The sequence below is a fragment of the Podarcis tiliguerta genome, assembly GCF_965153285.1.
Source record: "Podarcis tiliguerta genome assembly, chromosome: 9".
Taxonomy (NCBI): Eukaryota; Metazoa; Chordata; class Lepidosauria; order Squamata; family Lacertidae; genus Podarcis; species Podarcis tiliguerta.
Window position 1 is genome coordinate 11,915,576 of NC_139542.1, and position 13,522 is coordinate 11,929,097.

Below are 13,522 nucleotides of genomic sequence, written 5' to 3' on the forward strand. Positions count from 1 at the left end.
GGGTGGGGCAGGAGCCAGATATAGTTTGATACCAATGCCTAAGTCAACACCAGTCACATTTGTGTATTCAATAAAGTTGTGGCCAAAATTTGCCCATTAACCATTAAACTAAATTCTGTCTCCACTGTGTCTTTATTAGAAGAAGAAGAAGAGTTTGGATTTGATATCCCGCCTTTCACTCCCTTTTTAGGGAGTCTCAAAGCAGCTAACATTCTCCTTTCCCTTCCTTCCCCACAACAAACACTCTGTGAGGTGAGTGGGGCTGAGAGACTTCAGAGAAGTGTGACCAGCCTAAGGTTACCCAGCAGCTGCATGTGGAGGAGCGGGAAAGTGAACCCGGTTCCCCAGATTATGAGACTACCGCTCTTAACCACTACACCACGCTGGCTCTCTATTTCCATGAGGGATGGGTTTTGGGGCTCGGAGTGCAACTGGAGGTGCGTAAAATACATGCAGCCTTGCCTTCAGTGCACAATGAGACATGCTGGAAACGGCAACCGTGGAATAAAAGGTACCAAACCATGTCTAGCACGGGGGGAATCTTTCTATAAATTTGACTCCAGTGTCCACATTGTCTCAATATCATTAACACACACTTTGTTACTTTGAACTGTGTGGGAGAAGAGTTTTCCCCTTAACTGGGGACTCTGGAAGAAGCTGGAAATCTCTGAAAACTCTGCTGGGGCTCTGAATCCTCTGCTGATACATCCTACAGGTTGAGGTGTGATGAACTTCCACAAGCCAACACCAGGCCACCCCGTTTCTCATGCCACCCTGCTCGCTGACCCTGTTCCATTCCATGCTTGAGCGTGTTTGCCTGGCTGGAATACATCCTTGAACTGTGATAATTCCTCTTGCTTGCATGAATGGAAAGACGTGCTTGTAGAAATTTCTGCTTTAACATAGCCTACCATACATAAACAAGACTTTTTACTTCCCAACAAGGGAAGTATTGTGGAAGATTGCCCACAAGGGAATGTGCACTTCAGGCTTAAAAAGATTCTGCACCTGAGTTTTATGTGATTCAAAAACCATACGAAACAAGTAGGAATTTCAGAACTCTTTACGATGTATTTTTATCAGCACTGCACTGCATTCCGAATACATTGAGAGAATGTGATGCTGTCATAAGGCGCCTTATGTGAACAAAAAGCATGTCTGTGCCTAATTCTTTTGAGAATGGTTTCCAACCAAAGATTACACATCAAAGCATTTGTTTTGCAATCTTTCGTGTCAAAACTAAACCTAGAAACCATAAGGAGAGCAGCCCACCTCACAAATCTGTCTGTCAGCAGCCTCACGAAGTTAACAATTTCCGACCAGTGGTTCTTGACGCTGTGTGACCTGTAAAGAAGAAAGAAAATGAACAGGAAATCATGAAGGGGGTCAAAGCAAATAACCCACCTGGCTTTAAATAATTGCATGAAATCTAGGGATGGGCAAATCTGTCAATTTTTGATTCTTTCCGTTTCTCGTTTTTCCTCTCTTGATTTCAGTTTTCCACATTTCCATACCAGTTCGCAATTTTTTAACAACAACAAGAGTCCTCATGAAAATCCATCAGCATTTTAGTGCGAATTTCTCTGACCACACAAATTTCTGCAAGCAGCTTTCCCACATATAATGCAATTTTCTATGCTCTTTCATGAATATATGCACTTATATGCACACGCTGCATTAGTATGTGTGGTTTTTGTACACATTAGTTGGATGGAGAACTGCATTGCAAAATTTGGAGAGGTACAAATTTGTAAGGACGATTGTATAAAGGTTTGCATGTTGTTTTGGACAGTGCGAATTGGGGAGGTTCGCCTTATATAGTAGCCATTGACAGTCTTATCTTCCATAAACTTGTCCAATCCTCTTTTAAGGCCATCCTAGTAGGTGGCTACAACTGTCTCCGGCAGGAGGGAGTTCCACAGATTAACGATGTGTTACACGAAAAAGTGGACATGGATGGCGCTGTGGGTTAAACCACAGAGCCTAGGACATGCTGATCAGAAGGTCGGCGGTTTGAATCCCTCCAACGGGGTGAGCTCCCGTTGCTCGGTCCCTGATCCTGCCAACCTAGCAGTTTGAAAACATGTCAAAGTGCAAGTAGATAAATAGGTACCGCTCCGGCGGGAAGGTAAACAGCATTTCCGTGCGCTGCTCTGGTTTGCCAGAAGCTGCTTAGTCATGCTGGCCACATGACCCGGAAGCTGTACGCCAGCTCCCTCGACCAATAAAGCGAGATGAGCGTCGCAACCCCAGAGTCGGCCATGACTGGACCTAACAGTCAGGGGGTACCTTTACCCCTTACACGAAAAAGTACTTTCCAACATTCAGCTTCATTGGATGCCCACAAGTTCCAGTGTTATGAGGGAGAGAGAACAACTTTTCTCGATCTATTTTCTCCATGCTATGCATAATTTTGAAAACTTCTGGCCTACATTACTGTATGCTTCCTATATTTCTGTGTTACATATCCTAAGGGGATATATTTTTGACACTGGCATAGCTTTCTGACAACAGGGATATAGTATTTCCTATTGTTGTTGTTGTTGTTGTTGTTGCTGATAATAATGATGATGATTAGATTTCTTAACCTCCCCTTCACCATGCAGTTCTACGGCGTGTTGCCACAATTTAAAAAATACAATACAGTGGTACCTCGGGTTACAGACGCTTCAGGTTACAGACTCCGCTAACCCAGAAATAGTACCTCAGGTTAAGAACTTTGCTTCAGGATGAGAACAGAAATTGTGCACTGGCAGCATGGTGGCAGCGGGAGGCCCCATTAGCTAAAGTGGTACCTCAGGTTAAGAACAGTTTCAGGTTAAGAACGGACCTCCAGAACAAATTAAGTTCTTAACCCGAGGTACCACTGTATTGAAATCAGTTAAAACAAATTACTGTCAAGGGAGTAGGGTGGGTCCTAAAATATATGCCTCAGGTGTCAATAGCCAGGGTAAAAACTTGCATCTCTCAGCATGTAATGAAAACTACATAATGGAGGTGTCAAATACATCTCTGTGAGGAGGAGGAGGAGGAGGAGGAGGAGGAGGAGGAGGAGGAAGAAGAAGAGGAAGAAGAGGAAGAGTTTGGATTTGATATCCCGCTTTATCACTACCTGAAGGAGTTTCAAAGCGGCTAACATTCTCCTTTCCCTTCCTCCCCCACAACAAACACTCTGTGAGGTGAGTGGGGCTGAGAGACTTCAGAGAAGTGTGAATAGCCCAAGGTCACCCAGCAGCTGCATGTGGAGGAGCGGGGAAGCGAACCCGGTTCACCAGATTACGAGTCTACCGCTCTTAACCACTACACCACACTGGTTCTTAACCACTACACCACCCAGGGGACTTCCACAGCAGATATATTCCCGTTTCAGGGAAATGGAGTGCCTGAAGTAGACTGTTCCTTGCTTTAGAATAGCCTCCCAGCTCAGAGCACTAGCGCTTTTCTTTCGAGAGCATCTCAAGAAATTGCTCCATTTGTGTGTCACAGTCATGGTACCACTATGGTACATCCCCTCCAGCAACTTCTTCATTTGACCTGTGGGAACAGAACCCCCTTCTCCAAGGGCAAGCCACAAAACCCTTCTTCCTCTGTTTATTTACCACGTAACACCAAACACCAAGGTCAAAAGAACTGCCACTACCAACAGCCTCAAAAGCGTCTTTGTGCTTCAACACCCAAGGATGGGCTAACCTCGCATCCCATTCTCCACAAACCAATTATGGTGCCACACAGATGTCAGCAGCAATGTCTACATATCCCACAACTTCCTTCTCTCACATAAGCGCACAAAAATTCACATCAATTTTACTTCAGCAGCCTTTGGAACCACAAAAACCCGTCACACCCAAAGGCAGAGGTTTTTGAACTACTTACTGAGGGTTCATCAGGAGTTTCTCCCACCATCATTAATGGTGCTTCTCCAATGAACAAGCTTCCTAAAACTACCAATGGTCGTCTGCAATGTACAGCGGCAGAAGTCGGCTGTGTTTCTTCCAAGGTGCATGTTCAACTCACGCACAGCCACCATGGAGCTCAGGAGGCCTGCCCAGCACTTGTGTAAACGGATTGCACACCAGAACATGCCCCTTCTACAACACACATCACTTGGACAGCAGAAACAACAGTGTGGAAAGTACTGTACCACCCAAAACTCTGTTGTCTTCCAAAACTGACACAACTAACAGTCCATTCATAAGTACACAGGATCTTATACAGTGGGACCTTGATTTAAGAACAGCTTAGTTTATGAACAACTTGGATTAAGAACACTGCAAACCTGGAAGTAGGTGTTTTGGTTTGTGAACTTTGCCTTGGAAGCAGAACACGTTCCGCTTCCTGCTGAGTGTGTTCCATTTGTAAATTGAGTCCCCCGCTGCTATGGGAATGCATGCCTTGGTTTAAGAACGCTTTTGGATTTCCGGAACGGATTAAGTTCGTAAACCAAAGTACCACTGTACAGAGTTAAACCACCGGTCCATGCAGCTCAGTACTGCCAACACTGACTGCCAGCTACTCTCCAGAATTTCAAGCAGGGGTCTCTCCCAACCCTCCTTGGAGATGCTGGGAATTGAACCCGGGACTGGGCCTTCTGCATGCAAAACAGATTGAGCTACAGCCCTTCAGGTCTGGCACTCAGTGGTAATATTCAGGCTGCAACTCTGAACAGAGAGGAGAACTAGCCCCGCTGTACATCAGGGAGGGCTGTGTGGAGAGAGTCTCTTCCTTTAAATTCTTAGTTTATCTCAGTGAAGACCTTACTTGGAAAATCAATACAACCCAGGTGGTTAAGAAAGCCCAACAGAGACTCCATCTCCTCAGAGTATTGCGGAAGAACGATGTCAATCAACATTTGATTATCTCCTTCTACCGGTCCACAATAGAAAGTGTCCTTTCATACTGCATCATAGTGTGGTACGCTGGTTTGACATCAACTGATAGGAAGTGCCTACAGAGGGTGGTGAATACAGCACAAGACATTATGGGCTGTCCCGTGAATCCGCTGGATGACATCGCGGAAGAACGTTGCCTCAGGAGAGTGAGGAGAATTCTCAGGGATGATTCACACCCTGGCCGGCACTTTCTTGATCTCCTGCCCTCAGGCAGAAGATACAGAAGCATGATTAGTTGCACCAACAGGGTAGAGAACAGCTTCTATCCATGGGCTGTTAGGCTGCTGAATGAAAAGATAACAACAGGGCAACTGTCTTTCGGATTTGGTGGGTGTGCGTCAGTAACGAGGGGAATTAAGACTAAGAGAGCTGAATGGGGGGTGCTGGTGTAATCTCACTGTATACAAGTTGTACAAGTGACAATAAAACATTTCAATTTCAATTTATTGTTTGTTGTGCCGGTAGTTGCATTTTACAATATTTATATACTGCTTTCTAAGCAGACCTCACAAAGTGGTTTATCTAACATTATTACAACGACAGCAACAAAAGTTACAATACAATGGGTAGGATGACTTGTTTGTTTAGTGCTTGCTGCTGCTTCTCCACTCAGAGCAAGTACAGTGGTACCTCGGGTTACATACGCTTCAGATTACATACGCTTCAGGTTACAGACTCTGCTACCCCAGAAATAGTGCTTCAGGTTAAGAACTTTGCTTCAGGATGAGAACAGAAATTGTGCTCCGGCGGTGCAGCACCAGCGGGAGGCCCCATTAGCTAAAATGGTGCTTCAGGTTGAGAACAATTTCAGGTTAAGTACAGACCTCCGGAACAAATTAAGTACTTAACCCGAGGTACCACTGCAGATGGGATTGTCGGATAGGCTGCTATGCTGGATGGTGAGAGTCCCTCATGCTCAGTTATTTGAACTGCTTGATCCATGCGCTTCTGGGCTCATGCAGATCAGCTGCACTACCATAGCATATCTTCAAGGGACACTGCTGCTGATTAAGTTAGGAAGAAGAAGGTACATCTCAGGTGAATGCAGGAGACTCTGTCCTCCAATAAAGGATCTCTACTAAATACAGAAATCTGAATGAATTAGGCCTCTAAGGACCAAAGGAGACATGCCGCTGGTCACACAGTTGCGCTTTCTTTGGCAAACAGACCAAGGGACGCCCACAGGACAACAAAGCAGGGAGCTTAACCCTTTGCCTCCCATCTTGGCTCCCGATCAAAATGTGCCACACTCCTCTCCAACGATTCACAATGGGAGAAACGGTCCAACTATACAAAGGGAGATTTCCTCAGATTAGCCAGGGTGGGGTAGGGTGTCGATGATCCAGCTTCACTGGATATCCATCAGCTCCAGTGTTACAAGAGAGGGAGAAAAGCTTTTCTCCGTCCGTTTTCTCCAAGCCATCCCTAACATATGTCATATCACCTCTCACTTGCCCTTTCTGTAAACTAAAATATCCCAAGTGTTGTAGCCTTTCCTCAAAGAAGAGTCATTCTATCCCCTTGGTCATTTTGGTTGCCTTTTGGTGTTGGTTTGGTTGCCTTTTGGTTGTCTTTTGGAGCCAGTGTGGTGTAGTGGTTAAGAGCGGTAGTCTTGTAATCTGGGGAACCGGGTTCGCGTCTCCGCTCCTCCACATGCAGCTGCTGGGTGACCTTGGGCCAGTCACACTTCCCTGAAGTCTCTCAGCCCCACTCACCTCACAGAGAGTTTGTTGTGGGGGAGGAAGGGAAAGGAGAATGTTAGCCGCTTTGAGACTCCTTAAAGGGAGGGAAAGGCGGGATATCAAATCCAAACTCTTCTTCTTCTTCTTCTTCTTCTTCTTCTTCTTCTTCTTCTTCTTCTTTTCCACACTTGTCCCAACTCTACTAGATCCTTTCTGAGGTGAAGCAACCAGAAGGGGACACAGTACAGTCGTACTTTGGTTTTCGAACAGAATGTGTTCCGGAAGTCCATTCGACTTCCGAAATGTTCGGAAACCGAGGCGTGGCTTCCGATTACGCAGGCGCACCAGAAACAATAGCAGAAGCTGCATTGGATGTTTGGCTTCCAAAAAAAGTTTGAAAACTGGAACACTCACTTCCAGGTTTCAATTGTTTGGGAGCCAAAACGTACGAGTACCAAGGCATTTGACAACCAAGGTACAACTGTATTCCAAATGCGGTCACACCATAAGACGTTATGTTATCAGCCGATTAATTTTCCTAATGATCCCTAGCATGGAATTTGCCTTTCCACAGCCACTGTACACTTGATTGACATCTTCACTGAGGTATCTGCTACAGCCCCACGGTCTCGTTCCTGGTCAGTCACCACTTCTTTGTTATGACTGGAATACAAACGTAGTCTATGTGACGGTAGCTGACGTCACCCATTACAACATTTCCTCTTTGGGACACTTCCTCAATTTCATTCTTCATCTCAAGATCTCCTTGAGCAGGAAGCATGATAGCCTGTCTCCAGAACTAAATTACTCTTGGGTCCCCATATGACCATGCACAATGATTCTCTGAGGGAGTCTGCCCCTTTGGGGCAGTGTTAGAAACTCAGATATATCAGCTAGGTGCCAAATGGCTCATTAAACCAAGGTTGCAGTCTCCAAAATGGAACGTCTAGTTGCGATTTGGGGGCAAGACAGCTCTAAAGTCTTATTTTTCAAATGATGGACTGACTGCGAATGATTCTCAGTTAAACATCTGGCTAGCTCAGATGACAACCTTGAGCTAGGTTAAGAGCTTTGAGAACTTAAAGGAGAAAAGTCCCTTGATTCAGGGACAGTCCACATATATACAGTGGTACCTCTGGTTACGTACTTAATTCGTTCCGGAGGTCTGTTCTTAACCTGAAACTGTTCTTAACCTGAAGCACCACTTTAGCTAACGGTGGGGCTTCCCGCTGCCGCTGTGCCGCCAGAACACGATTTCTGTTCTCATCCTGAAGCAAAGTTATTAACCCAAGGTAATATTTCTGGGTTAGCGGAGTTTGTAACCTGAAGCGAACCCTTCCACCTTTCGGCTTCCATTCATAGACCAAAGTAAAGTTCGCAAACCGGAACACTACTTCTGGTTTTGCAGAATTTGTATACCGAATAGTTTGTTAACAGGACTGTTCTTAAACCGATGTACCACTGTTTTAGAATTCGACGTGATGGGGTATTAGTTTATGAAAACAGTCCAAATTCAATGATCCCCAGGCATGCATCTCCAGATGGTGGAGATGTCAGGCACTATCCTGGTCCGAAGGCATCTTCACTTGGTCACAAGTGGTCGAAAGCCAGGTGCAAAATGCACCTGGCACCTGGCTAATTTTGAACACTGCTTTGGGGCATTCTAGCTGGCTGGACTTAACGCCCTCAGAGCAGCAACACCTCCAGTATATCCTGTCCTTCCTATAGAAGTTTATAGCTAGATACAGCTGTATCCCACTGACACTTTCCACCCCAAATTTTCCATTATGCTCACTATATCAATTCCACCCTCTAAGGCCAAGGACTCCAGTTCATCCACTGTGGTTCAGAGACTGCGCTCTCCTTACAAGACTCCAACCCTGAAGTTGCAACCTCAAGAGGTAGCATGTGGCATGAAACACTATTCATCAGCTTCCGCTGATGTGCCAGCTGCACCCCACCTCAGACACAGATAACCTTGTCATGTTTAGCCATGCGCGGGCGGCATCCAAGCTAGACTTCTGCAATGCATTGTGTGAAGCTATCTCTGAAGAATGTTGAGGAACTCCATTCAGCAGCCAGATGGTTAGTTCGGTTTAGCCAGAGTGGAATTTTTTGACTGTGTTAAAAAGAAAAATCTGTACTGGCTTCTTCTTAGCATTCCAAATGCAATTCAAATGCAGGTTCCAACATAAAAAAGCTCTGGAGAGCTTAGTATCATGGTTTCCAAACACTCATCTTCTCCGATATGACCATGCCCATTCCTGAAGTCAGGGTTGGGGAATCCCTGATGATGTTGGTCTACACCTCCCATTATCCCAGATCACTGGTCCTGATGGGAGATCAACATCTGGAGAGTCATAGGTTCCCTGTTCCTTTCTTAACAGCATAACCTGAAGACGTCCATATTCAGAGGTTAGAAAGGTGGCAAATTGGAACAGGGCCTTTTCTGTAATGGTGATTCTACTGCAAACTACCCTCCCTAGAAATATTCATTTGGTACCTCCTACTCCTCTATCTTTTAGGTGAATTCAGTGTGTGGGGGGGGTGTTTTTTTAAGTCTATCTTTTTTCTGCGCTGTGTATATGTGTGTGTGTGCTTCCCCAAAAAAAAAGTCTGGCTATCAAAGTTTTAACAAACATATATTGAATATCGTATTGTGTTATCAGCGCTTTTTAAAAAATCACCATTATAAGTCGTGTTTATTCGCCTGTTGCTTATTCCTCCTGAGGAAAAGCACTAGGAAGGAACAAGGGTAACTTTTCTAGGTTTCATGAAGTCTCAATGGGGCTTCACCCTGGAACCCCATTTTTATATAGTCATGTTACCCCACTTAGAGCAATGCAGTTAGTAAACATGACTAACTTAGGTTCGCTAATTTCAATGAGTCTAGTTACAGGTAGGTGGCCGTGTTGGTCTGCTGTAGTTGAAACAAAACAAAACAAAATCCTTCCTGTAGCACCTTAGAGACCAACTAAGTTTGTTATTGGTATGAGCTTTCATGTGCATGCAGGGTATCTGAAGAAGTGTGCATGCACACGAAAGCTCATACCAATAACAAACTTAAAAAAGGTAAAGGTACCCCTGCCCGTACGGGCCAGTCTTGACAGACTCTAGGGTTGTGCGCCCATCTCACTCAAGAGGCCGGGGGCCAGCGCTGTCCGAAGACACTTCCGGGTCACGTGGCCAGCGTGACATCGCTGCTCTGGTGAGCCAGAGCCACACACGGAACGCCATTTACCTTCCCGCTGGTAAGCGGTCCCTATTTATCTACTTGCACCCGGAAGTGCTTTCGAACTGCTAGGTTGGCAGGCGCTGGGACCGAACGACGGGAGCGCACCCCACCACAGGGATTCGAACCGCCGACCTTTCGATCGGCAAGCCCTAGGCACTGAGGCTTTTACCCACAGCACCACCCGCGTCCAATAACAAACTTAGTTGGTCTCTAAGGAGCTACTGGAAGGAATTTTGTTTGTTTGTTTCAATGAGTCTACTATGAGTAGGCCTTAGCTGATGACAACCCCAGGTTTTTAACAACCCTCACCACCCCCCAAAAAAGAGATCCTTTGAGCATACACAAAGGGCATTTCCTTCATTCCTGAGCAGTGTAAAGCCCAGCTGTAGACTTTGGGGTGCCAGTGGGATCCCAAACCGGCTTGAGCCCCAGAACCTCTCTGATGCGACGGTGGTGGGCTTTTCTTTTCAATGTGCCGTTGGCGACGCTGCCAAGGGCGGCTCTCCCAGCGGAGAAAGTTAAGGAAGGTTTCGCGATGCGGTTGGGGGAGTTTGGTGGGCGTCAGCAGGCGGCGGGGGGGGGGGTCCCTCTCCTCCTCCTCCCCCTCATCCCTCCCTCCCTCCCAAGCAGGTAAGCTCCTGCCCCTTCACTCACTTGTCCAGGACGAAATACAGGTCGTAGGCTCCTTTGCACGAAGGCTCCTCCTGGCCGTGAGCCGCCAGCAGCAACAGCAACAACGGCACTAGCAGCGCGAGCCAAGCCGGCGCCGCCTGGCCCAGCGGATCCGAGGACCAGCTCCTGCAGCAGCCCGGCCCGGCCCGCAGCCCGGCCTCGCTCAGCCTCCTCCGGCCCCCCATGCCTCCTTCTTCTCCCTCTTTGCAAACCGCCGAAGTCTCCTGGCTTGCAGAAGCGGAGAGAGAGAGAGGGCGCCCTGGAGGAGAGAGGGCTGGACGGGGCGGAGAGCCGAGAGCGCGCCGAGGACAAAGGGGAGTTGCAGCAAACTCCGCACAAATCCCGAGAGGAGGAGAAGTCTCCCACCCTGGAGACCCGCTGGACAAACAATAGAGGCTGCAAGGAGAGAGTGAGGCGGCTGTAGGAAGCGCAATCGGAGCCCCAGTGCGCTCTGTGCAGGGCAAGCGCGCCTCCCCTCCGGCTCTGCCAAGCCTCCTCGGCCGCTGCTTGTTGCTTCGTTGCTTCCTTCCCCGCTTGCAAAGTACTGATTGCCACGCGAAACTACCAATGGGGACCCGAAAGCGGCCGAGAGAGGAGATCCGCGGAGAGAAAAACTTTGCGCGCGCGCGCCTGGACGTCTTTCCTTTCTGGGTTCTGTCCTCCCTCTCTCCTGCTGCTGCTTCTCTTCTTTTCTCTCTCTCTCTCTCTGTGTGTGTGTGTTTTTGCAATCCCTTTCCTTGACCTTTTATGGCGCGAGGCAGATGTTGTTGTGACTAATTTTCTGTGATTGATGATTGCCAGAAGAGGAGAAGGGGAAGAAGAGGTTCTCCCCACCCCGAAGCCAGCGTCTTTTCCGGGGTCTTTTCCTCAGCCCCCTTCCAAGAGGCCGAGAGTGGGTTAGGCCAGCGTGGCCGGATCCTGACTGCGCCTCGTCTTGCTTCGGGAAAGGACGTTTTTTTCAGAACCAAGCAGAGTGTGTGGTTTCACGGCGCGCGTTCAGATTTGCCAAAAGCAGACGCGCTTTTGTTTTTTCACCAGGGTGGCGAAAAAACATCGGTTACTCCAGCCTGACTATTATCTGTTTCTGCAAAAGGCCTCAAGGCTCCAATCGCACCTCTGCTATAAACTCTCTTCAGGGTTGCCATTGTGGTTGCCCGTGGGCACAGTGGCGACCTTGGGGTCTTGCCCTGGTGCCCACAAGGACTCTGAGCCCCACTCACTTCCCCGGACCCTGAGACATGAGGAGCTGAGAGGAGTGTGCCTTTTTTTTGCCCCTGGAAAGTATACAAAAGTTGAGCAGGAAGTTTGAAGAGTAACACTCTCCACCCCACACACACCCTTAGTTCTTCACCTCTGTGATTTTCAAGATTCAGAGTACAGTGGTACCTTGGGTTAAGTACTTAATTCGTTCTGGAGGTCCGTTCTTAACCTGAAACTGTTCTTAACCTGAAGCCCCACTTTAGCTAATGGGGCCTCCCGCTGCCACCGCGCCACCGGAGCACAATTTCTGTTCTCATCCTGATGCAAAGTTCTTAACCCGAGGTACCATTTCTGGGTTAGCGAAATCTGTAACCTGAAGTGTATGTAACCCGAAGTACCACTGTAATTCTGCTGAACCTGGCATTTGCCCAGATCCCATGGGAAAGAGAAGTATGTATGCAAACTTGCTTCCTTTTGGAACTTGATTTAGAATGGAGAACAAAAACATTTAGAAATATGGTCCAGACTTATGAACTAAAATGAGACTGAAATAAATAGTTCTTTGAGGCCTGTTAGCAAACAAAGAGCCAAACGTTTTTGTTTAATGAAAATTGTATACCACCCTTCATTCAAACATCTCAGAGGAGGTTCACAACATGAAAATGAATAGTACATAATGATAACAGGAACAAAACAAAGCCACACCACCCCCAAGCACATTTAAAAGGACATAGAATGTTCATCAGCCAAAGGTCTGGGAGAAGAGGAACGTTTTGGCCTGGAGCCTAAATGTGTATAATGAAAGTGTCAGGGGAGCCTCCCTGGGGAGAGCATTACACAAAAACAGGGAGCCACTGCAGAAAAGGCCCATTCCTGTGTTGCCACCAGACCTCTGGTGGAAGTGGCACATGAAGAAGGGCCTCAGATGATGATTGCAGGGCCTGGGTAGGTTTATTTGGGGAGAAGCAGCCCGTGAGGTATTGCTTCTAGAGTACAACCTAGTTCCACAGAGATGAGGTCACCAGCCCATCCATTAGCCAAGCTGAGCCCACTGTCTCAGATGGCAGATCAGGAGGGACAGCAGATCAGAGTCCTGCCTTCACACAACTACACCATGCCATCACCTGGCTGGCTGACCATGGCTAGCTGTGTTGCCAGAGCCAGTCGACCAGCTACAAGCCTGGCAGTTGTTGCCTAAGGTTCTAGGCAACAGAAGGCATCCCAACCCTTTCTCGGAGCTTGGCCCGGCAGGCAAGGTGGCCCTGGAGAGCACTTGGTTAAAGTTGCTCAGTGAACTGCTGTGAAACTTGAAACAGTAGTTGCTACTGTGCTCTGGTGGCAGCAACAGGCCCTGTCTAGCACCACCTTACCCATAATGCCTTACTCCAAGGAAGGGCCCCATGTTCCTAAGAGATGGAAATGGGAAAGATGGCTCCAGAGGGATATGAGGGAATGGAAGTGAGAACTGGACCATAAAGAAGACTGATCGCCGAAGAATTGATGCTTTTGAATTATGGTGCTGGAGGAGACTCTTGAGAGTCCCATGGACTTCAAGAAGATCAAACCTCTCCATTCTGAAGGAAATCAGCCCTGAGTGCTCACTGGAAGGACAGATGCTGAAGCTGAGGCTCCCAATACTTTGGCCACCTCATGAGAAGAGAAGACACCCTGGGAAAGACCCTGATGTTGGGAAAGATGGAGGGCGCAAGGAGAAGGGGACAACAGAGGACGAGGTGGTTGGACAGTGTTCTCGAAGCTACGAACATGAGTTTGACCAAACTGCGAGAGGCAGTGGAAGACAGGAGTGCCTGGCATGCTCTGGTCTGTGGGGGTCACAAAGAGTC

At 47.6% G+C, this 13,522-nt stretch overlaps 1 protein-coding gene and 1 long non-coding RNA gene across 2 annotated transcripts in view; one reads left to right on the forward strand and one right to left on the reverse strand.

The window, feature by feature from the left end:
- ANTXR2 (ANTXR cell adhesion molecule 2) overlaps window positions 1–11,571 on the reverse strand; it is a 157,586-nt gene extending 146,015 nt beyond the window's left edge. The window contains exons 1-2 of the mRNA XM_083398478.1: window positions 10,461–11,571; window positions 1,273–1,344 (exon numbers count right to left, since the gene is read on the reverse strand). Of these exons, the coding sequence (XP_083254604.1) occupies window positions 1,273–1,344; window positions 10,461–10,663 (275 nt within the window). The 5' untranslated portion in view covers window positions 10,664–11,571. The remainder of the gene's footprint in view (window positions 1–1,272; window positions 1,345–10,460) is intronic.
- LOC310657777 overlaps window positions 1–13,522 on the forward strand; it is a 254,852-nt gene that overhangs the window by 171,757 nt on the left and 69,573 nt on the right. The window lies entirely within an intron of this gene.